The following is a 26,537-nucleotide window of genomic DNA, read 5'->3' on the forward strand; positions in this document are numbered from 1 at the left end:
CCCCTTCATTTTTTATACAAATTACAATGGGGTTACGTTCCGATAAACCTATTGTAAGGGGAAAATACAGTATTGCTAACTTTACAAGCATTATAGCCTAGCCTACCTTAAACATGCTTAGAACACTTACATTAGCCTACAGTTGGGCAAAGTCATTAACACAGTCTATTTTATAATAAAATGTTGAATATCTCATGTAATTTACTGAATAATGTACCGAAAGTCAAGAACCGTCACCCTTCGAAATATCGTAACAGAGACCATTGTAACTCCGGGGAGTGTCTGCATATATTCCCAGATGTCTGGATAGATGCATATAAATGCTGTCTGAGGAGATGGAAAAGAGAATAGAAGCTCCTCAACAGGAATACCAAAATGCAAATGTGAAAGCTAGGTTGGTGGTTGGATGAATACATAGGATAAACAAGTAACAGATGCATTTTCCAGCCCAAAATTGTTAATTCTGGCACCTGACTAATCTACCTGTCTGACTAATAAATGCAGACTAACCTTGCTAACCTGAGGTGCATCATAGAGGTGGAAGTTTTGCCGAGTTGAACTGTGTAGCTATCAAGATAGAAGACAAAGATGGCTACTTCGCCAAATCACTGCCGACTGCTTTGAATTTAGCTATTAGTAATTCTGTCCGTGCTGCTGATTGGATGGGCTGGGGCTCAGTCATTTCTCTGATGCAGCTTTTCCGGTCGATGCAAACTCCATGTTTGTCATGAAGTGGCCCAGACCGGCAGCAAGCAAGAGGAAAAGCAGGAAGCCACAATCCGTCAGCCTGTTCTGTGCTTTGCTGCTTGTCTTGAGACAAAAAGTGGCACATTCTTCTCAAGCATGTTGCAAGTTTATCGTCGCTTCTCAACGAACACTAGCCTGAAGGCATCTTAGCGCTGTGATTATAAAGCCAAATAATGTGATGTTTGGACAAATACGGGAAGACACTGATACCAACCTAAATTTCGCTTCAAATGGAGCATACGGATTAGTGTCTACAGGTCCATCTGCCCTATAAATCACTAGACTTAAATAGTGTGAGCTAAATTAGCTTAACTGCCCTAATAATTTCAATACTCAAACTGGTGACCTGCACATGCTGTAGCATGCCAGGATACTTTTTCAAACCCACTGATAGACCAGTATCAATTGTTTATCACGCTTACTGCTTTCTTGGGGAGCGTAGCAAAAAAGAAACCTCATTTGCAGTACTGTTACGTGGCAGTATTATGCTTTATGTTAAGTGCTAGATGTTGCATTTACCATTTTCTTACTATGTTGTTTTTTCTGTCTTCTGTTGATTATTTTGCATTGAATTCATTTTACAATATGAAGTGTGTGTTTGCACTCTGTGTTGTGCATGGATTGTGTGATTTTTCTCTGAAATGTCATTTAGCTTTCTATTAATATGCTAGATGAGTATTAACCCAGGTATCCTTCGTTATAGTCAACCTCAGCTAAATAATAAAAAAAAGCTAGCCATTTTTTCATGGTAGTAAATTTAGGCCATATGCCATAAATACGGGAAGGTTTAAAGTTAAAATTCCCATGCCGTCTTGAGTGAATTTAGGACATCTTAAACGTGTGCTTCTCTGAACTCCGCCTTCTCTGAAATAACGCAGCGTGTGGCTAATTTGCCCACCCGTGTCAGAAAGCAGCGGTGAGTCTAAGGCAAATGAGAGAATCCCGCTGATTCAAGGTTCACAGGCAGAGGGAAAACGTTTGCAAAATGAGAAAATCACACCAAATGTCAAGCGTATTGCAATATTCTGTAAAGATAAATCTTGAAAACTCCATTGTAACATCCGCCCCCCACAAGTGCTGATCTAGGCCTCCAGCATGGGCTCATAGTAAAGCTGAAGGCGCCAAACTGAGCTGGTACCCCACCCAGGCTGGTCCCCTGCAGCCTGGGCTCAGATCACTGGCACACTGGAGAAGCGCTCAAGGGTGATGCACAACATCTAAAATCTAACTTCTCATTTATGGATTTTAGCATAAAGGTCACAAACAGGTCCTTTTTACATTTGTCCTCTAGCCAAAAAAATAAGAAAGCTCAGCACTGAACTGAATGTTCAGTGACCATTAAATGGTGGAATCACTTCAAATAATGGACATTAAGTCCAGAAAAGGGGGACATTATAGACAGGAAACAAGGTCATCACTGTGTTTCCTGGCCTAAACCGGGTGTTAGTCGTCTGACAGATGATCAGCCTGCACTGTAACGTGTGTGGGGGGGACTTACCGGGGAGCCAGAGCCCCTTCCATAACCCCCATCAATTCACAATAAACTGAAACACTCTCACAGTGTTTCCCAATCCAGTCCTCAGGAACCTACAGTCGGTCCATGTCTTCGCTCCCTCCCAGATCACTTCCTGGTACCCTGGGGGTCCCCGAGCACCAGATTGGGAAATACTGACGTAGATTAATATCCAACGGGCAAAGCTCAAAAAATGTGATACTGACATACAGTGCCCACTGCATCAGTATGTTACACTGCAAACTTTGTTTATTCAATAAGCAATTACAGGGGGATTAAGGCATGGACTTACAAATGCAACGTGTCCATTTTCTCATGCTGATTTTATAAGTTATTAGAATTATTAAAATGTTACAGGATCTGTAATTTTTAAGTATACAAGCCAAAGATCTGCTTTTCAAGTGTAACTTTCTATCTATCCAGACCAGTGTCTCTCAACACAGGCCTTGCGCACCCCCGGACAGTCTACATTTTTGCTACCGGGAACTGGGAGGGAGCAAAAACATGGACTATCTTGGGGTCCCCAAGGATCAGGCTAGGGAACACTGATCTAGACTGTGAAGAAAAGCCAGACAAACATGAAGAGATCATGCAAACTTCACACTCCGACTCTGGGGCAGGAATCGAACCACTATGGCCCTGTCCAAATAAGTGGTGCAGTTGTCCAACCTCAATTCCCATTAATTTATTGAGCTTCATTCTCCATTAATACAAATCTTTCTTTTTATTTTGCATTCTGAGCAAAGAAACTTCTGTAATTAATTTAACATCCAAACATGATGTCCAGCTTCTAGCAGGAACTGTAGTGATCATCTACCGACCAAAACCGAAGTCTGAAGTTTGCTCTTTACACAGTGTTGTTTTTCCAGGAACAACCACGTACAGGGAGAGTTGCACAAATCACCCCACAAATAATATTTGATTCAAGAAAATGGCAACTCTTTAGAAATGCAATATTTATACAAATTTACCATTAGATATTTATGATGAAATAGAACCAAAAAGTGAGACATACTAGGAACAAGTAGTGCATACATAAAAACATGAGAAAGTTCATATGCATACTATATCCATACTGTTCTAAAACAAAATCTAACAATAAATACTTTAATATGATTCATTTTTTTAAAAACTAACATTATGCATCATTAAACCTTTGATACATTCAGAATCATTCAACATTTAGAACAATGTGCTTTGATTTATTCCATTCAGAGCATCTCATTCGTTAGTATATTATAAGAAACTGTCCCAGTTCACATCCAGTGCTTTGATGTCATTAACACAATAAAGCAAGAATCACTGGCAATGCGATTCCAACATTTTCGAAAAAGCTGGAAACTTGCGAGCATCCAGTGTCCTTGTTCTCTGATCCAGAGGTATTAGTGTAGAGTAAAATGCACTGCATTTTGTTCCAGAGGGAGTAGTCTGCTGTACTGATCTCCCTTTGGGTGTTTATGTACCGTGGCAGAGTGCCTCCCGTACCCCCTTAAAAAGAAATGTAGTACTTTTCTGTCCATTTAAGAGACAAAGCTACAAGAATCATTATATAAAAAACACAGGGCTTCATCCTGACAAAGATTAAAAAGATCGCAGTTGAGGGCAGCACTGCGTTTCAGAGACGCTCAGTGATGCCGACACATATTTACACACTTTCATGAGATTAATACCTAACAAAACAAGCTAAGAAACATAGTCGGGTTCTGGGCTAAACCTGTAACTGCTGGGTCAGCCACAGACCTCTGGAAACCGTATGACGTGTAGAAATGAAGGTATGCGAATGCAGTCTAAAGAGTGTCTCTGTCAAAATGCTCCACCCTATTCCTGGGGTCCCTCCTTCCCCCTTGTGTCTTGTTAAGCTGGAATATCAAGCTGCAGTTACATTTCTGCAAAGGGCGATAAACTGCACCAAGGTTGATGAAACCCCCGTTCACTGCTGTAGGTCACGTTTCCATGCTTTATCCTTTCGTTGCTAACAGTTTGCATTATTAAATTGTCAATAATTTCTTTCTATGCGAAAATATGATACTGGAGAAGAACAAATCACTTTCAATGCCTATATGTTTTTATACTTTTTTTTTTTTTGCAAACGGAGTACATCTTCTTAAAACTTCAAAGCTTGTCACATGAGAATGGAAGACGTAAAAAAAAATCGAATTCAAGTTAAAATTCTCGTTTATACGACCCATTTTCATGTTGACTAAAGGAGAATTTTGGGAAAACTATGCTAACACTGCCTGCTAGGATGAAATATGTTGTCTTTAAAGTAATACACCAATGTGCCCCATTTCGGTCTACTCTCTGACACATTCCATAACAGTCCAGTTCATACACAGCAAATAGTAGAAACCTTTAAACTGTAATGCATATAGTATAGTATTGTGGTGAATTAAAATTAAGCAGTTTTTTTTCCCCACACCCTTAAAAGGAGACTTTTCTTGGAATTTCTTGGGTTGCTATGGTTGCAACCCTTGCTCCATGACCATGTGACCGTGTGCCATGGCCTTTAACCACAGGTCCATCTGTAATGCCAGGTTTGCTGCCAGTATCATATACCATGACATATTTACCAGAATGCATTTCTGCAGCTGTCCCATCCCTCCTCCTGATTGGTTACCTGAGAGGGGCTCTAATGCTTTTCTCGGGCAGTGCGTGTCTCTGCCTCTGATTGTCTCCGTCTCTGAGGTGCCGCTCCTCAGCCACACCGTTGGACAGGTCCAGTCTCTGGACAGTCAGCGGCACGGGGGCCTGCGTTAGTGCTGGTGCTTCTTGTCCAGGGAGAATATGTAAATATTCAGATGTTCACTCAGCTGTTTTCCCTGGAGAACAAAACAGGGAAGGGAGCAGACAGATATGAATTTTTTTCAGAGCTTGGAACAGAGATGCGTAAAGATACATCAAGCACAATTTTCTCTTGACATTCTATCGTTCATTTCTGACTGTCAATCCAGGCCCTGCATCATCCTCTGTCATCACAGCCTCTGGGGCCAATCAGGTTTAAGCATGGATGCCTAGGCAACCGTTTCCTTAATTTATTCTTGGTATGAATGTGGTTGCGAAATAGAGCACATGGAAGCGGCCAAACTGAAATTGGGGAGGAGGCACAGACTGGGCGTCAGGAACACAGCCACAGGAAATGCTCAGGCAGTGAAGCCATCTGCTTCCTCCTGTCCCGAGGGCACATTAACCAGGTGAAGCATCACATCTTATGGTACAACAGAAGTTCCCCTGAAGGAATACACAAGCACTGAGCCGTGGCACGTACTCCAAGGTAAGGAAAGGTTTTCAGATATATGACCTGAGACTTTGTACCTCTGTAGGCCGCCAAATGACTCTTCCTGAAAGACTTTACCATCACTGTATATCACATATACCACTACTCTATATCACAAACGTCACTATTCTATTCCCAACTATCGTCTACATTCAGGCAGACCTGCCACATTCACTTCTGACAGAAAAGCGCAGGGGGGGGGGACAATGGGGTGGGGGAGGGCACACACACTCACCACACAGACCCCGTAGTGCAGGTGGGCCAGCGTCACCAGGGCGCAAAAGGCCAGGAGCCCCAGGAACTCGTGGTGGGTCAGAAGCCCAGAGAGGATGGCCCCCACCATGACAGCCAGAGGCAGCAGCAGCCAGTGCAGAGCTTCAGACCGGGTGTTAGTCATCTGGCAGATGATCAGCCTGCACTGTAACGGCAGACAAGGCGTGGGGAGGCTTACTGGGGGGTCAGAGAGCCTTCTGTAACCCCCATCAACTCACAATAAACTGAAACTGACTCACATCCTGTTATGTAGAGCGGTGTTTCCCAATCCGGTCCTCTGGGACCCACAGCCAGTCCATGTTTTTGCTCCCTCCCAGCTCCAAGAGCAAAAACGTAAACTGTATGGTAAGGAGCTGGGAGGGAGCAAAAACATGGACTGGCTGTGGGTCCCCGAGGACTGGATTGGGAAACACTGACATTCAACAGGCAAAGTTAAAAAAAATGTGCTACTGGCATACAGTGCCCACTGCATCAGTACCCTTACACTGGTAAGTGTTAGCGACACAGAAATAGGTAGGAAAAAGGGAGAGGAAAGGCTTCTTACAGACACGTTGGAAAAGGCCACGCCCGTCATCCACAGGAAGGTGCGGGGGTGCTGCGCCAGCACGTTGCTGGGCGAGGCGAGGGCCCAGGTGGTGAGCAAGGCGAACAGGAGGCAGGGGGAGAGAAGCGGGAGGATGCCCTCGTACAGGGAGCTCCTCTGCAGGGTGCCATCGCGGTGCCCCCTACAGGCAGAACAGTAACACTTCACACTTCACACCTACGCCCCAGATGTTAAAAACCTCTAATGATCATTAAAAGTGTGATGTGTTCAGGGATCCATTTGTAAAACATTATATCATCATCCTGATTGTGACAGCTCCACGGTTACTGATTGGTTAACTGAGAGGGGCTCTAATGCTTTTCTTAACTCTGATTGGATGAAACATCTTTGTAGCATCTGGAGTGTGACTGTGGCTTCTGACTGTCAGTGTGAGAGACGCCACTCACTTGTAGATGTTGTAGAGAGTCTGCGGCAGGGACAGAAAGGCAATGCACCCTGGAGAGAGAGACATCATCTAAACACACTCACTCAGTGCTGATTCTGGTGCTGATTCTTATCACAGCAAACGCTATCACACAATGACAATAAGACAATGTTACAGCCCACAATATCCCTCATTATAGTCCTGAATGATCGCATCTTCACTTCATTGATAAATCACACAGTTCTCTTATCTATCGGCACATCACCCGAAATCACACGTGTGTGTGCCTCTTTTGTTCACATGCATTATTCTTCCTTTTTAATATGTTTGCCAAAAGTTCTTTTTTTAATTCTCTCTGTGATTGGATACTAATGCTAAGCTTCCTGTCATGGGACCACAAAAAAAAACTGGCTTCGTTCGTGAGCCTCACTTCCTGATTGTCCATATGACTGCCTGCCTGCTTTCCTTTCCAGCCGTTTCCTCTCTCTCTCTCTCTCTCTCTCTCTCTCTCCTGCGCGGCTTGTTTTCTATTCCATAAATATGAATGAAAAAAAAAATACAGAAGTCATGCACACAAAGCAAACAGATCATTACTTTTCTCCTTTCTGTACACTTACTTCACTTTCCCTTTCTTTAATAATGAATGTTTATATCTATGATTAATTCATATGTAGCACAAGCATTCCCATTCACAGAACAAGCACCTGAACCACAGTGTGTCTCAAACTAGGGGTGTTGGTGATTTTATAACTATGCTTAGACAGACAGACAGACAGACAGACAGACAGACAGAGGCCCATCACTCAATCCTGCACATAAATCCCACTGTCAGTCATTAGGCTCATTCACACTTAATCATGTCAATTCCTGCTTCTAGAGGCACAAAATATACTCAACTCAAGCAACCAGTCTCAAATAAACCAGCACGACACACATCACTGCATACAGGCTCTTCTGATGGGCTTGGGAGTGACCCTAAACGAAACCATCGAGATGATCAGCATGAACTTCACTGCTAATAATAATTACTGAAATGCAGTGTTATGAAAACGCGCTATACAAAAATAAATTTGTTGCTGTTGTTGTTGTTGGAAGGACGTCAAGCGCCTTCAAGCAGCATCAGCCCATACAGAACACGGTACTAAAAATACCTAATGGGCGAAAACCAACGTCATCATATTCCTACATAAAGAGATGGCTTGTGCAAGTCATTATGGGAGCGAAAGGTCTCTGTGAAATGATCATGAGCCTTGACATGCGGGAGCTGAGAACTATAGACACCGTGAAGCAGAAAAGCACTGGCTCTTCATAAGCGGTTTATGTCCTGATATATCAGTCTTCAGCAGTGGGGGAGCCAGATGACGGTTCACAGAAATGCCCACATCAGTCGTATTCAGTTCTATTCTGTTGCCTAATAATAATTTTATCATACAAGCCAAACAATCAGGTATTGTTCTCATTCAGAAAGCTGAAAATAGATGTGCTCTGTCATGTATTGACATTTAAATGCCCATCAATCTGGGTAACTGGCTTACTCAGTCAGTGCGGTGTGCAAAGCTGACAATAGAGAGGAAAATGCATATATTTACGTGGTATATATTGGAATGCAGTCAGGACCATAGACTGGGTGCAGAAAAGAGTGAGGTCTAGGTTCGGGGCGGGAGGTGGGGGGACTCATCAAACACATTTTTATTGGTGCTAATAATCTGAAAAATACCAATTCTGAAAAATGCACCATACATCCTGCATGTGCCAAGAGTAAGAGTAATTTTAAACTTAAACAGTTCACCATGGGTGACCTTGCCAGAGCAAAGAGTAAAAATATACTCTACTAACCCTACAGTGTCCCTAGCTGAGTGAATTAAGGTCTATGCTATAGACCTGTATCAATAGCGTTTGATAGTAAGACACCGTTATAAGCTAACATCAAATACACTTGTTTTGATATCCAAATTTGGCTTTGAAACGGTTCTGTGGACACTGTTATTGATACTGTCATCTGCATAATAAGCCTTTTATTATTATTTTTTATTAATGACGTTAGCCTAATCTAGCTCATCAGGCGCGATGTGAAAGAAACCCAGCCTTTAATATGGGCAGAGTAGCCCAGCCTACACTTGTATTTAACATGCTTCATACAAGTACCTTTACTCCGAATGCCATAGCAGGTTGCAATATTGGAACATTTTTTACAGATAATGGCATCCTCTGTCGTGCTGATACTGAATGCTCTAGCTACCTCGCTCTCTTTCACACACACATACACACACACACACACACACACACACACACACCAGACATTATTAATAACACATTCAAACTGAATTAATGCACTTGGCACGCAGACATTTTCAACTGCTGATTTCTTTTATTCTGTTGAATACTTAGCTTCAAATTGTATTTTTAGCTCTTAAACATATTAGCGTGGTCCGGAGCTCGACGCCATCACAGCTGGCTACGGCCGTGCATTTATTTGACACGGACCAGCACACTATGCTTTTCAATGATCGATTTAGGATTTAGGTATTTAGAGGCTCTCAGCGAACCGCAAAGATGTTTATTCGCTACTGCAGTTTAAATCGTATACGTGACTCAACCATATGACACTCTGCCATCACACACTGAAGCAGAAGAAGGGATTATTACTGCGATTAGCAGCATCTATGTGGCCAACAAAGCAGAAGGATGCTACAGGCCATTTCATGATTATTGATAAGTGGCGCCCTCTGGTGCGCATGAATGTAACTGACCTGCTCTTCGATTGTTTTCTCAATGGTATCCTGAGCTTTTTGATCTTGATAACGAAATGCAGTTTTCACCCATTAGTCATCTTAGATCCATTGATTTAAAAATGACTTTAATTATGGTTAGAATTTTTTCCTGCTTTGAACCAATAGGATCAGAGCACACCGGGGGCCATAATCTTCCACGCTATTTGTAGAACTGAGGAATCCGTGATGAAAAAAAACATCGTGATTTAGCCCTATTAGTGGATGTTATTCGAAATATTAAAACATGCAGACTAACTAGCTGGCCACGATTATCTGAATTTAGCCACTGCATTTAGGCAAATTAAGTTTATCACAAAAAAGAAACTGATACAAGACTGGTGAGTACATGAGCACAGACAACAAAACACGATGTCAGGACCGGATGCTTATTGGATGTTTCTGCGAAAGCTGAAATTCTTGAAAGGAGGGTTAAATTAAAAAAAAAAAAAAAACAAGTCTTCTTTACTTGTTTTACTAGCAGTAATAATTGCAGGGTTAGGACACCACTCCCAGGATCAGGTGCTTACGGGTTCAAATCCCATGCCTGACACAGTGATGTCACCACTGCACCCCTTGGGGAAGCCTCTTAACCCCGACTGCTTCAGGGACACTGTCTCCAACTGCTCTCTGATCCTTACTGCCTGTTGCCTTGGAAAAAGGCATCTGCTAAATAAATGTAAAAGTGTGGATAATGTATAATAATTTAACTTCAACCACTGGATTATTACGAACAATCTTCATAGCTAGCTAACTAAACACCGACAAGCCTCAGCCTGTCTAAAGCAGGTGGCTATAACAGAGCTTTTCTTTAACTGGTCGGTTTTCCTCTGTGCCTAGAGGAGATACGTACCTGAAGACACAGGGTGTGGTTGAGCTAAGACTTAGTCAGCTCCAAAACAAAGGGGTTCGTAAAGGCCTACTTTTACTCATCACTACCCACTGATTCCCCATTTTCCTTAGATGCTTGCATGTCCATCATTTTATAGTATTTAAATGACGTCATCCTTGCGGGAAAAGGAGACGGGAATGGTTCTTAGAAGTAGGTCACAGGGAACAGAGAGGGCCAGACTAGTGGCAGAAGGGCAGCTTAACGTTAATTACTTTGACAAAGCCACATGCGACCAATAAAATAAAGAGTACAAATATAACGGTACCTGATACATCCACCATTCAACCACTTATCGGATACCACCAGGCCAAGGACGCCCGGGATGGGATGTCAGCCCAACGCATGACACACACATCAGACACTATGGACGATTCAAACATGGCAGCTCACCTAATCACATGCCTTTGGACTGCAGGTCTAGAATGCCTGAAGGAGACCCATGCAGACTGCATGCACAGAAAGGGGCTACAATTCAATCCTGCTACCCAATGAAGTGTATCCCCCCCCCTCCCCCCAAAAAAAAGCGTGGTAAAGTCACCATGTTGTTAAAATCGAGGTCACCTTTATCTCCCCTGCATCTGATACACACATATCGGAGATATCGTTACTATTTTGCGTAACTATTATTAATAATTGCTGGCATCACGGCTCGGTGTGTAGCATCCCTTTGTACCTGATAGGTTGTGGGTTCGAATCCCACCTCTGCTCTGTCTGTGTGGATTTGCACACTCTCCCCATGTGCTGCTACTACTGGAGTATGTGCACTATTGTCATCCTCACGCACCAATTATATGCAGTATTTTATATTAACCACACGTCAACCAACACCACTAACTCACTTTCATTCTGTATCTGTGACGGAGCCATACTGCAGCACTGCTGCCGATGATTTCGCAGTACGGTGATTATCTGTGTTTATATATCGCCTGTAAATTGTATTTATTACTCAGAATTTGTACCTTTACAGTACTGTTCTTTTATATTTTGACACCTCTTAATTATTCTTTGTATTGTGTTTTAAATGTAACGTGCCATTTGAGGCTGACAATTGCAATTTCGTTGTGCTTGCGCAGTGACAATAAAGTTCTTCAATCTTGGATGTTTCGCATGTTTTATCTGAGAACTCTGCTTACCATCCTCAGTCTATTAGCGTACAGCAGCGTTCTCCATTTCCGATCTTGGAGGGCCAGACTGCAACACAGTGTGCAGATTTCTCTAGTCACACACACATACTAAGCCTGGTAATTAGCTGGTGAGCAGAATAAGGTGTTTCTATGCAGGCTGGCCCTCCAGGACCGTGACTGGGGAACCCTGACATACCGTTTGACTACTTACAAATGTGTGTGCATGTGGTGTATGTGCATCGTGTCCATGGTGTACTCCAGCCTTGTACCCTGTGGTGTATGTGCATCGTGTCCATGGTGTACCCCAGCCTTGTACCCTGTGGTGTATGTGCATCGTGTCCATGGTGTACCCCAGCCTTGTACCCTGTGGTGTATGTGCATCGTGTCCATGGTGTACCCCAGCCTTGTACCCTGTGGTGTATGTGCATCGTGTCCATGGTGTAACCCAGCCTTGTACCCTGTGGTGTATGTGCATCGTGTCCATGGTGTAACCCAGCCTTGTACCCTGTGGTGTATGTGCATCGTGTCCATGGTGTAACCCAGCCTTGTACCCTGTGGTGTATCTGCATCGTGTCCATGGTGTACCCCAGCCTTGTACCCTGTGGTGTATGTGCATCGTGTCCATGGTGTACTCCAGCCTTGTACCCTGTGGTGTATGTGCATTGTGTCCATGGTGTACCCCAGCCTTGTACCCTGTGGTGTATGTGCATCGTGTCCATGGTGTACCCCAGCCTTGTACCCTGTGGTGTATGTGCATCGTGTCCATGGTGTAACCCAGCCTTGTACCCTGTGGTGTATGTGCATCGTGTCCATGGTGTAACCCAGCCTTGTACCCTGTGGTGTATCTGCATCGTGTCCATGGTGTACCCCAGCCTTGTACCAGCCTTGCCTGTGATGTCTCACATGTCCCAGTCCTGCAAAAGCAGTTGGAAGATGAATGTCTGTAATAATTACAGCAAAAAGAAAAGAATCCCAAATCACTGAGCATTCTGACAGAGAATAAGCATATGATGTCAGCGGCACCATAATGGCCAGTCAAGTATGAGGCTTACAAGATAAATGAGTGCTAATGACTCTACGCAAAGCAGTCAACCCTTTGTTATGTCACTGGAATGAACAGGACAAAAGGTTCCAGAACATGGAACCTCAATCATCTGTCATATTAGACCTTGCTAAGCATAATAAAATATTACCAGTACCAAATCACAGGTCATTTGGTGTGGTAACCTTCAAGCACAGCAAAAAAATAAAAACTCCCTCATTATCTAGTTACACCTCATTAGCAGAGGAGTGACACACAATGCAGGAACATGTTTAAGCTTTAACCCTAGTGAATCATTAAGTGTACGCCTCTAAGTTAAGCCACATGAACTGGGGCAGAGGTGGAAAATTGACATTGGGAAAGTACAAATCTAGACTGCAGTTTTGTTTCAACCAACCAGTTGAGTATAAAGAGTCACAGTCACAGAGTACTCAACTGGTTGGTTGAAACAAAACCATGGTCTGGGTTAATTTTTTCTGGACCAGAACTTTCTACCACTGAACTGGAGTGCATTACATCCCTCATCAAAACCATAGTTCCCCAAAAAACTGCATCCCACTGTACTTGCAGCTGCTAGTACAGCGTCCCAGCTAACAAGGAACGTTCCCACAACTTTAGCTAATGGTAAGTGAGGGTCTTATCGAAGTTGGCAGAGGACGTCCTTAATGTAAATGTTAATTTGCATGTTTTGCATTTTAATAAAGGTTTTGTCGATATCAGCACAACAACATTATTACCTGAATATCCTTTTAACGAGAATAATGTTGAAAAGCATTGTTTTATAATCAAATATCATGTTATAAAAGTGCTACATGCGTATACTGCACAGATGCCATCCAACCTTAAACCACCGACCATTGAGGAGGAAAGCGGCGGTGTTACTCAGTACCCTACCATGCTTTCCTTTGTTTTTATATTATTAGTCTTAATCATGGTAGTAGGCTAAAGTTCTGGGAACATCAGAAAGACTGGACACTTTGAACGTTTCCATACCTTAATCACAACGTTCAGTAAACATTCCTAGAACAAATAGTTGTTAGCGGTGGTTAAGAGTGATTTGTGCTGCATCTAGTAAGCGCACGAAAGCCAAGGAGATCCTTTCAACTGTAGCACAATAATAAAGTGAGGTAGACAGAGAGGTGAGGTGAGGAACGGGATGAGCAGGACAAGGCTTTGGGACAGACATGTGATCCACGTGACGGGTTTAGGACACTTACCGATCGCCACGGCTATTAGAATATCCGTAAAGAAATAACCGAAGGCCACAGGCTGATACCAAACTTCGACTCCCAATACAGCTGTCAGCAGATACACCGCTGTCATTGTCTACAGGTGGAGAAAACAGATTTCACAGAGCGTCACATGCATCTCACTGGTGCATATTTTAGCATTTAAGGTCAGGGGGCACGTATAGTATAAAGATCATTTACACTGCTAACAAAAAAAAGGATTCAAACCTGAAGGATTTTCAGCTAGGAAATGTTATTCCTCTGCTGTTGCAGTGAAGGGGATCGCGTGAGGCTTACTTGCAGCCAGCAGGTTTGGGTTCATAACGAACCCCGTGACTGCAAAAGGCTGCACACTTTCACTCTGATACTGCTGACGAGGAGGAAGAGGAAGGAGCCGAGCTATGCCGAGGCAATGAAAGGGAGCCGTCTAGGCCAGACCGTCCACTATAAACTCGAGAAGACAGCTGACGTGCCACTTTTCCCCACTCCACGCCCCTGCTGATTCGTACTCCGTATCACAGGCAGACTTTCCGGGAGAAGGAGAGAATCCCCCCCCCCCCAGTGCCGAGATCCAGCAACAGAACGGGACAGGCACGCTGAGACACCCCAGCCAATAGAAAATTACCTTCCTGTGGCAGCAATTTGTACCACAAGGGATGACTCATGCTCTCTGCTTTAGAAATGCCATAGAACACGCCTGAGTACAAAGTAAGAGAGAAGCTTGGCTGCAGATTGAATTATACCCCGAAGGTGTCTAAGCAGGTGTAATATCACTAAGGATTTTTTCTGTGAAATTGAACACAGAATAACACTACTACCATTGTATGTGTATTTTACAAAAAGCAAGCTGGAAATTTTACTGAAGTCTTTCTTCTTTCTTTTGTACTATTCTATGAGTTTACCTCGCAGAAGCACGTACTTGTCAAGCACAGCGCTAAATATATAGTGAATAATCGTCATGCACGTGAATTCCTGCACACCGATGTCTGATAGAACGCAGCGTCCGGCCTTATCTACCTCCTCTCCTTCTCCGAGACGCTCAGGATCGCCGAAACGCGCCGCGTTCGGCAGGTCGGACTCCGCCTGGACCCGCGCAGAGATGATAAACCGCGTGAACAATTACAGGCAGCTCAGCCCCGCGTGTTTCTGCTCCCCCCCCACCTCCCAGAGCCGGGTTTCAAGCTGAGAAGCTGTTTTTCCTGCATCGAGGGGGCCAAGATGGTTGAAGAAAGCCCCCCTGCGGTGCACCCATCTATTCCGATTGGAGAACTCCCCCCCCCATTTTGTCATATGCAACTAGGGCAACCTATACATGCTGTGTATAAATAGCCTGCAGAAAACTTACATTTATCATTATCCGTTTCCTAATTACTGCCCCTGAATTTTAAAGCTGGAGATGACAATAAGGACACTATGATTTTCGGCATACTAAACAATAAAAAAAAAATAATACGTCACTGGATCGCTACTCAGATAGTGAACAGGATCCGAAGCTGTTCCCACTATTAGGAAACGTAACGTTTGCCTGAAAAAGCATCTGTGCCATATGTTGGTGGATCCATTACATTACTGCTGAACTGTGCCGTCGTTTGGAGATTCAGACCGACACCACCGGCTGTTTTGCCGAGAGCCAATCTGCTGGGTGACACGGTGAACCGATATAATTTCATGCATTTAACTCTAGACTGAGAAGGACTTGTTCAAACAAGCCAGGCAGTGAAGTACCTGATTTCATCAATCGCCGCAGTGACCGAACTGGTTCAGATGAGTTTGCAGTGCTCTCCCAACAATTCAGAGAGCAGCGCAGTGCCGGCTGTTACGCAGCCCCCCCCCAGCACAGGGGGCTCATTAACCATCCACTCACTATCCCCTTTACACCACCAGCTCCACTGCATATGCATATCGCGCATATACAAAGACCAACTAAAGACCCTCAAAACAGTATTCCGCTTGCATCATTTGATGTTTCACGCTGCTCCTTAAACTTGTAAAAAGGAACAAAAAACGCCCACCAAATAAACAGCGTTCAAACAAGACCCCTGGCAAGCATACAGTGGAAGCACTTAATGCCTTTAAGCTGAATCCTGTGTCTTTAGAGAAGACCGCCTCGACATCCTGTTTACAGACTAGATACCGACTCTGTCCTGCGTATGCTGTAGGGCTCTCTTTGATTCTTCGTGAAGAAGATGAAGAAAGGAGACTTCCAAAGCATACTGTCACTACACCACCCCCAAGAAACAGAACTTCACCATTTTGCCCACCTTTGTTTTATAAAAATCTGTTACTGGGACTTTTCTGTTAAGGTTGCTCAGCGGTGAGCAGCGTCCAGCCAACTCAGGCAGCGCTGCTGAAAAGTACTAAAAGCTTATTGGAGGAGAACAAACCAGAACATTCTAACTCACACTAGCTCCGTTCAATATCTTCTGAGTATCACTGTTGAAACTGTCACACAGCCCAAGCCCCGACCATTCAGCCAGACCCAGGATAGCAAAAAGAAGTGAATGAAAGAGAGAGCACTTACAAAGAAAGCATATCTAATAAAAGACAGAATTACTGATCATTTTATACTTAGAATTTAGTGACTAATCGTCATTGTTGACACACCACAGCGAAATGTGTCCTCTGCATTTAACCCATATGTGACAATGTGACATAGCAGGGGGCAGCTAATTCAGTGCCCAGGGAGCAGTGCTTGGGGGGCGGTACCCTGCTCAGGGTACCTCAGTGGTGCCTTGCTGGTCGGGGACTCGAACCTGCAATCTTTCAATTACAAAGTGCGCTTCCCTAACCATTAAGCCACCACTGCCCACAACACAAATAATTGCAAAGCATGATTGCATTTCATCAGATTTTTTTTTAACAAAATGCATTTAGCGCAATGATCACCATGCTGTTCCGGTGTGGGATTTTCATGGCCTCTGTAATGAATCCTTGCCATGCTAGAAATCGTTTGTCGAAATCTTTATATTGCCCATCATACAACATACTTTTCCAGTCTGAGGGCACTGCAAAGGTTTTGATAACCTGTGCTTGCTATTGAATCGTCAAGCCAATCGACCAGTGTTATTCCTCAGTACATATTTTATCTCACCAGCCCAGTGACAGGATTCCAGTACTGACCACTTGACTGAAGTCATATCCCCAGGGCAGAAACAGGACTCCAGTGTTGTACTTCTCCCAGTGAGAGAGCACAAACGTGACCAGGACGATGCACAGGATGCAGTAGAGGGTGTAGGCTGAAACAGCCCTGGCCTTGCACATGCCGAACACTGAGAAGAATGACAAGCTGAAAATGGAGGTGGCCCAGCTGTCCAGGCCATGGTCAAAGAGCTCCCCTAGAGGGCTGGAGGACTGCGTGCGGCGAGCGTGCTTCCCATCAATGGAGTCTGTGGGGCATCACAACGACAGTCCAAGTCAAGCCCATGTAGTATCTTTGCCATTATAAATAGACAGTCTCAACCTTCAAACAAGCTCAGGATAGATGTACTTGCTGAAGGTTAGTCTATCAGTATATCTCACAGTATATGCAGATGGTATGTAAAGCAGATGCAGGACCCCGGCTCTTAATGGTCAGCATATTATAATATTACATATAGATAGGAGATAAAATAAAAGGTACATTTTTTCATTAATCTCAAATTATGTCAAATAATTCCTCATGCCAATATACAGCCATGGAAAAAAAATAAGAGACCACTCTATATTTTTAAACAAATCTGTATTTTTAAATCCTGGTTTAATCCTGGTTCTACTGTCAGAAGGTTACACTGAGCAGCAGGATGTTTCCAGGTTCAACATTTCTAAAACAGCAGCACACAAGAACAGGGTGAAGCAGGAGACACTGGGAACGACCAGAAACCACCCAGGTAAAGGGCGGAATCGACTTTCTAATGCCAGAGATAACCATCAACATATCAGTCCCTCATGAATAGAAGGATGACATCAAGTGACCTTCACAAGGAAACATTAAGTGGTATGAAGTGCACTGCTAGGACAGTTCACAACTGTCTCCTAGAATCAGGACTGAGTCTCATAAAGCAAGGAAGAAGCCCTTCATTAATGAGAAACTGCATTAATGAGGCTGCATTTTGCAACAAAAAAAAATCTATTCACAGACACACAGCCATAAATTGAGAAATGAGTGGAACAAATATTGTGCTATGGTCTCAATTTTTCCATGGCTGTAGCCTCGCCTATTAACCAGCCACCCAAAACTTTTCTTCTTCCTCCTAAGAGGCATCCTGCCTCTTAACTAGCTGCATTCACCCACACTCGCCCCTCCCTCCCTCTTAAATAAAACCACACCCACTCCAAGCCTCACCCACACCTCCCTCTCACACTTACCCCTCCCTCTTAATGAAAGCCACACCTATACCAAGCCACACCCACACTGCCCTCTCACTTACCCCTCCCTCTTAACCAAAGCCACACCCACCCTAAGCCACACCCACAGCCCTCTTACACTTACCCAGAGCATATGCCGAGAATGTGGCCAGGCCGGACACAGTCCAAACCCAGTTTGGGACATGCTGAGAGCCGGGACCTGCACAGCAGCATTGACAGCACACTCAATTACTTCTTTAAATATGTGCAAACATACCTCTAAATTCTATATAAATTTACAAGTTCATATATAATTATGCATTTATACATTTTCGGACAGAGTGGGCCTGAAACCAATCCCCAAACCAAGTACCCGGAAAAAAACAGTCAGATAAAATAATCTTTTTTCCAAAGGTTTCATGTCTTTCCTGACAGAATGAAAACTTGCTGCTATACACGCAGAGTATACAAACATATATAAATTTACATAAACATCTCAGGGTGCTGACGTGGACTATCAGACAGGTGATCTAACCCATATAGCAGACGGCGGCAGGGGGGCACATGGACCCCTGTGGAAAATACCTGAGGCCGTGTAATCCCAGTCATAGAACGACAACAGGAGGTAGTTCATTAAAATGAGCAGGAAGCCGGTGAATGTCAATAGGTTGGGAGCAACCCACAGAGGCACTACCTGCAAGACAAGGCACACGCAGTACATCAGCGAAGCGTCGCGCCAGGAGCCCGGGGGCGGCTGGGGGGGGGGGGGGAGTGGCGCTAACCTAGACCCTGCCACAAGCACCAGACAACCTCTGTACGGCGCTGGAAATGAGGTTAGTGTAAGGTTACTGAGTGCATAAGAAAGCCTATATGGAACTAAATTTAGCATAGTGGATTATGCCACAAATTCGGTCTGTAATTTTAGAGCATCTACTCCTTATTTGACTTGCAAACACACCTGTGTCATGAGAAAATAAAATAAAATAAAAACGACTATAGGAAGCAGTATTATGCAAGGATCCTGTTTTCTCTTTTTCTCCTGGTGCTGTTTTCTACACATATTACACACATTCGGCCAAGAAAAAAACACTCTGGGGAGCGACCGCAGAGACAAAGACATTGTCTGCTGGGAGAGACAAAAAGAACATGACGTGTGGGTTAGCTTTTTGACGGCGTGCTGAAATTAGACCTGTATTTATTCACAGCAAAAAAAAGTGAAACTGGATCACAGACCTTGAAACGGCCATTTGTTTACAGGAAACAATCACCTGCATTATCGTTTTGATTACTTACTATTCATATTGCAGTTGTGCTTCACACAACGTACCTTACAGGTCTTCCACTTTGGACACGGTCCCTTACAAGCCAAGACAAACAAGCGAAAGGCAGCCTAATGAAGCGTGTTGCCTCTCCTCTGGCTTTATTATTAATAGAGCAGCTGAATTGCTTTGCTGCTGCCTTTCTGACGGCAAACACTCCAAGGAGACTACAGCAAACACCAGAGTGATGTTCAGGGTGACCAAAAATCTGGCCTAAAGCCTGCAAATGTCCTCAATAAAGCCAGCGTGAGATTGAAAATGTGCCCCTAAGGTGTCTCTCCCACGTGAAGGACAGACGCTCCTCTTCTTACGCATGAGATACGTTCCGAATGGCCGTTCATAACTTGAAACGTTCGTAAGTCGTTATTCGACATCATTTTAAGGGTATACGCAAGTACAAAGAACTAGGATGCTGGGAGTTCGCACGCTACGCTGCTGTGCGGCGGGAGTAGCGGCCAGAAGTCGTACGAGGTGGAATTGGCGCGTAGAAAAAAAAAATTGATGTTGCAGACAGGAAACAGGAGCCCAAAGAACACAATTTGAAGATTCGGTCCTTTTCGTTCGTATATCCGAAAGTTCATTAGTTGAGAGTTCGTAAGTTGAGGAGCGTCTATATTTGCTATAACTCAAAATGGCACCATCCAGCCGTTACAGTGGGTTTCAACCGGACAACCAGACAGTGTATCGCGGTGTGATGCACTAAGGAGACAGTACGTGCGGTGTGATGCACTAAGGAGATGAGCCTTCCGAAAAAGCTACGGCCAAGATGAAGATCTTTCCAGTAAATGATGGAGAAATGATGGAGGTGCAGATCCTGAGATACTTAAGCAGTTAATATGCCGCCACTCTCAATATGCCATCATGCTTAATATCCCATCATGCATAAGGGGGTCGTATAAAATCTTCTGGGCAAGCACAGCATCCCAGTTATTTTGAGCACCATAACTTGAAGTGATCTCAAAGACTTCGAAGAGGGGTGATTCTTTAGCTATACGGCCGGGCTAAAATGACAATGTCATTAAAAAAGGATAATTTGGCAAAAAACAATTTGCATGCGTGGTGTCTGCTGATGTTCATGCATCAGTATGAGATACAAGACGAAACATAAAAGTGTCTCCGATTGACATGCGTACTCACTAAGACATACGTTTCAGGCACGTGAGAATGTCACAAAGAGAGATACGATGATGTGGTTGCAGTGCGTAAACCCCTTATTACACCTGAAAAAGCAACCACAGCACGCAGTGCAGGCAGTGTCTGCAGAGCAGCGGAAAAACAAGTCATGTGGTCACACTGACTGCTCCTAAACATGTCGGGAACGTGCCAAGAGTTGCCTAAGTGAAAAGTTCTTGCAGCTCTTTTGTACTAAAGTGCTTTTTCCTGGCCTGACTGTGGTCCACTTAACTCTTGGAGAGCGACGCAGCTGTCAATAAATACAAAGCCGTGCCGAGCGACGTCTTCTCTATTCTGATGGGAGTGGAATTTTCCAGAATGCCTCTGCTCCCATCCACCAGCATGGATGGCCCCAAATGATATGACGAGCGCAAAAGGCAGACAAACCGCATCCCTTCCACATTCACAGATCAGGGTCACCCACTGACCTAAACGTTAGCAGGAGAACTCTCACTAAACTAAAAGCAAAAAAAAGTTTAAACAACAAAAAACCTAAAGCGTTGTTCCGGTGTGAATAAAACGAGCAGGACTATCTCTTATTCTTATTAACAAGAATAAACAAATAGGTGATGTAATAAGAATGAATAAATAACAACGACAATGTCACAATGCAGACACGCTGCACCAGATTTGCCTCCGAAAATGAAATGAAATAAGGAAACAAGCATGTTAAAGACACCTGAGGAAGAGACTTGCTTCAAAAATGATCAGGAACAGTAGAGATGAACAAGAGAAAGATAGCATTTAGTGTAGAAAAATGTCTCCCCAGAAATCTATAATGAGGAATAATTAATTTTGGCAAGTCTTTCAGATTTAAAGGTAGATACTTTGTAATTCCTACAAATGGAGAAAAAATGTCATGCAACGGATCAAAAGATATTAAAATATGATTCACAGCGAAAATGAATATTCTCATCTTTTTCATACTTCCTATGAAAAGCAGAAGAATGAACTTAATTCAGTTAAAATAGTGTAAAGTTATATAGCTTTTATTTGAGTTTTTTGGGCACATTCCTAAACATGTCATTTATTTTCAAGCAGCAGTTCTTCTACTGTTGGCAACTGGTACAGCCCAGTATCTCCCTGTGTTTACTCAGATAGCTCACTACTGCAGTGCCATAAAACACTGCACAATGCAGTGCCCTCTTTTCTGGGAGGGGTCTCCCCAGGGGGTGGCCAGACAGCTTCACACTTACCTGTGGCAGTAAAACTCCAGGCTTATCATTATCTGAGCATTGTTAACTGAGCACGTTGAATTACAATCGGTGGTGATTATTGGCTGACGGGGACCCACCTTGACCAGCTTGTTCCACAGATGCTGCATGACATACACTGAAAGCGGGTTGGTGTCCACTGCACTGTACTGAAATAGAACCAGAGAACAAATGCTAGCTTTGGAGAACCTTATATCATACAGTTATGATATATTCTTTATCATAATTCACATTTAATGCAGAACTGAACACTCAATTCTAATACAGGCAGGCCCGAGGTTACGGACAATTTCTGTTCCTAAGTCGAATTTGTAGATAAGTTGAAAAATAATAATACCGTACATCATAAAAATAAATATAATACAGTAATAATAAAAGTAACTACATAGGGTACTGCGCTGTACCTTGAGCCAACAAATTGTTGCAGCCGTCAAATGTTTTCACGAGCATTAAAAAGTAGTGCGCGCGTTCATTATGAACCATCGTATTTAAGCCAAATTTTTTTTATATAGTACGCTATATGGCAGTCTGCTGGTAAGTATCAGCTGCCCGTAAGTCAGACGTTCTAGGTACTATTTTGTGCTACGCGAATGTGGGTGATTAACTTATCTTGGGGCGCTAGGCTGACACCAGCATGGATGCTAAGGTGCTGCCCATGTAAACAGCTGGTCTGTTTTGCCCAAGGTGGGCCAGGGCCCCAATGTTTGCTAGGTCCCTCGGCTATAGCTTAGGATAGCCTGTGAATAGAGATCCCACCCCCCCTGGAGGGGTGACCAGCCCCTTATTCGTCACCACATCCAGCTGGCTTGATGTTTTCCTCGCAGACAGAAACAGACCAAACCCCGGTACCTGACCCAGACTCCAAGACCTGAGACTCCCTCTGCGCTCTCATCCTCTGTTCATTCCTTTCCTCAGCGCCGGTTGATTTATGCCGACTCCACTCCCTTAACCAAATAACACCACCATGCCTACCCCGCACCCCAAAGGCACATGGGCTCTGACCACCCAGCGCGGGTCCCACAGCCTGTTTACCATTCAAACATGCCTGAACAGCATATATTCAAAGCAAACTGATGCTGCATCATAGTCCACTCTGAGCAAACAGTGAGCAGCGCTGAATGTATGTGAGCATTTATATACCATGCAGACAACGACAATTCCCTAACGACAGGATGAGACCTCTGATCGTAAGTGAAAACCCTACAAATTGTTCCCTGTTTAATGCTATTTAAACGACACAAAGCATATTAGTTTAATTTCAGATGTACGTTTCAGCGCCAGTATTTGAGAGTAAGAGTGTGTCCAGCAATCACGTCATGAGGCAGCAATCGCTACGGCCAGGTTACGAATTAAACCAGTGTCATTCACACTTATAGTAGGGTTCCGACAATGGGAGACTTAAAACAGTGAAAGCAAATGGAAAAATAAATGCTTTTAAAAAGGGATAGATGACCTGAGCCAAAAGTGGCGCAGAAACGGTTCCCTGAGAGGACGGCGAAACAGTATAGAAAAGGCATTTCTGGAGACATAAGCGTTGATTAATGGCATCAGAGAAGGAAATGAAGGAAGATGACAGACAGCAGATCAAGAAAAAAAGAGTTATAAATATTCTGCTCTAATAAATAACGTACATCGGATATTGTATCAATAAAATATCCAGCCAATGGGAAAAATCGAAATCACAGTCGGGATCAGTAAAGGCTTTGAAATGCAAAGCGGGCTGCAGAGGATGACAAAGTATCCAAACGACTACAAAATCAGAAGCATTCCTGCAATTAAGATTTTATCATTTCAATGTTTTTTTGTTTTTTTGCATTTTAAGTAGATAATATGAAAGGCCAAAAGATTTAGTTTAATAACATTGGTATTGATCGTACGGAAAAATGAGCGAGTCTCCGGAGTGTGAGAGGCGCTTCTGGTGGGGAGACATCGCCTAACCGCACGGCGCTGTCTTCATGAAGAAACCGCAACTTTGAAACGCAACATCTCACATAAACCACCGTCATCAAGCTCGCATTTTTAAATATGATTTCATTTTATTTTATTTTATTTTATTTTGACTACTTCATGAAGGCTTTCGTTCGTAGTTAACTAATGCCTTCAAGATATATATTTCATTTTTTTGCAAATCAGTTTACTACAGTTCAGAACAATAGACATGTATTTAATTCACCATGAATCGTTATATCACAGCACGGAAATTAATATATTAATTAAAAAAAAATCTGAATACAAAAAAACCCCTGGAGTGCATTGTACGATCAGCTAAACGTCAGCAGACTCGGAGCACAGGCTGCCTAAATGCACGAGCTTAATATCGATAAATGATAATAAACCTTAACAGGCGTTTGTTTCATATCTGTTTATATTTTACATCCGAGCTGTGCTCTGAATGTTAATTGCATAATCCGAAGCAATAGCTACAATTACACCATTCAGCAGTGTCTGAGCTGCGTGGTTCTTTCAGCACCCACAAATAATGACTTACGGGGCAAAAATAATCTAGCAAAAAATTGCATATAATATTTCCGTTTTACCTTGTAATTGTCGAAGCCCGCAAGCTGCTGCTGCGTAACATAATGGTAGTGAAACATATTGGCCCGCCAGAAGATGTAAGATGTGTGTATTTTTCCCCGGTGCTGGTGGGCTGTGCCATGGGCTGGTGTCAGGACCGCATCTGCCCCGCTCCTCCGCCGCGGCTCGCAGCCTGCGCGGCGGCTGCGTCACTTCCCGCCCAGCCTCGCTCATTCAGCCCCTGGCTAGTAGCATAGAATTAACGGAAAGGCGGCTGGATCCCTTAATCTGCTGGGTGCTGCTAGATATGCGATATGCCTCTCAAATGACTAAATTGCTTGTCTCGGTTTTGGCCTCAGCGCGACATTTGGTGTCTGTATGCATTTATAGCCTTAATTTGCACATACTTTCTTCATAATAGAAACGTATATCGTATTGTTTTAAATCTTACATTCAAATTGCATTTAATATTGGCAATGAGGACAACATGCGTGTTTTAATATGATCAACAATAAATGCTATGATATATTTAAATATATATATATGTATATATATATATGTGTGTATATATGATGTATATATCATATATATGTGTGTGTGTGTGTGTATATATATATATATATATATATATATATATATATATATATATATATATATAATATTCATTTCGCATCAAATTCAGTGGTAAGCTACTACAATGCGCGCCTTGTAAAACGCGCTTTTTTTATTTGCTGTTGACGCATGCAAATGCTTACAGCCTGAGGAATTCACTACCGTTCATGTGCCAGTGTTCATCGCCAATGTATTCTTCGTCTTGTAATTCCAATAGCTTCCCCACTACACTACCTACAGTATAATCCAATGCTTGCAATATATACATGACAATGAGGAATCTTGTTTCTTTATCTTTTTTTTTTTTAAAATCAATTTCTGAAACATACTACATTACAATTATTTTCTTAGCATTCTGACTATATAACTATCCATCCAGCCATCCATCCATTTTCTGAAACCGCTTGCTCTATTCAGGGCAGCAATAACTTAATATGCTAGCCTACTTATAGCCTAGTACATGTTTTGAATGCGCGGTTTGAAGGGATGTGTACGGCATCGGAATTTTTTTTTTTCAGTTTTACGCATTTTGGACCAGGAGAAAATAAAAGAAATACCACGTGATGAAATAATTAAGTCTGAAGTCGCTAAATCAGAATTACAAATGCAGCTGCAAAGGTAAGCCATTTCAGGTTCGATGTTGGCTGTAAAAGCAGACTGACCCTCTGCAGGCTGATATGTGATACACAAATTGCGTATATATACTGGTAACAAAACTGCAAAATTTATTCTATGTCTGGTGGAGTACAGTCTCAAAAAACATCCAACTAATTGCACTAGCAAAGAACAGTCGTTGCTGGTGGAAGTACATCTACGGAGTAGACAGGTACTTCACAAGATATCTGCTAAAAGATTAATATGTGACAATGGCCTAAAACCAGCCACTGCTGAATCTGTTTCATTGTGTTGGGCCAGTGTGCATTACTTGGTGTAAGGACCTCTCAGGAACACTAAAATAGAGTTTTCTCATTCTCCTGCCACTTCTCCTGGTGATGTTCTCGGTGGCAGCATACAGCCCAGACCTCTGTTTTCCATAGTTATTGTGAGGGATCCCTGGATGTTCCCAGGTCAGCTGGGAAATGCAAAGCATCTTGCATGTTCTGGGTCATCCCTGGGGCCTCTGCCTAGTAGGGCGTGCCAGGAACATCTCCCTTGGGAACCATCCAGATGACAGCCTTATGCAGTGTCCAGACCATCTTAACTGGTTCTTCTTGGATCAGTGGAGCAGCAGCAGCATTTCAAAATCCTTTTGGATCTCCGGACTCATCAGGAATCTCTGGTCTCACCTTAAAGGAGAAATCCTTTCTTCTGCTAGAGGACACCATGTAGGTGCTGACTGTCATCCTCTTTACACTCATGGTGGATACAACTTTTACTGCATTCATACAAGGAACAGAATGTATTCAGTAGCTGTTCCTATATTCCATACTACTGCAGCACTTCTTATGGTTTGTGCTGGGGCATTTGGTCACATGCCTTCTCCAAATCCACAAAGCACATGGCGGCTTTGTTAGTGTATGTCCACCAACTCCAGCCAGCCACAATCCACATT

General features: G+C 43.3%; 1 protein-coding gene across 1 annotated transcript; it reads right to left on the minus strand.

The window, feature by feature from the left end:
• Positions 1-2,491: 2,491 nt before the first annotated feature.
• On the minus strand, positions 2,492-24,569 carry LOC125740407 (ethanolaminephosphotransferase 1-like). The gene is made up of 10 exons (XM_049011414.1): positions 24,397-24,569; positions 21,940-22,008; positions 18,739-18,847; positions 18,299-18,373; positions 16,951-17,216; positions 13,819-13,927; positions 6,798-6,846; positions 6,352-6,532; positions 5,770-5,952; positions 2,492-5,079 (listed from the first exon to the last, which is right to left on the minus strand). Exons 1-10 carry the CDS (start codon positions 24,451-24,453, stop codon positions 5,014-5,016), a joined length of 1,164 nt encoding a protein of 387 aa, XP_048867371.1. The 5' UTR covers positions 24,454-24,569; the 3' UTR covers positions 2,492-5,013.
• Between the last annotated feature and the right edge of the window lie 1,968 nt (positions 24,570-26,537).

Source organism: Brienomyrus brachyistius, chromosome 4 (genome assembly GCF_023856365.1).
Source record: "Brienomyrus brachyistius isolate T26 chromosome 4, BBRACH_0.4, whole genome shotgun sequence".
NCBI lineage: Eukaryota > Metazoa > Chordata > Actinopteri > Osteoglossiformes > Mormyridae > Brienomyrus > Brienomyrus brachyistius.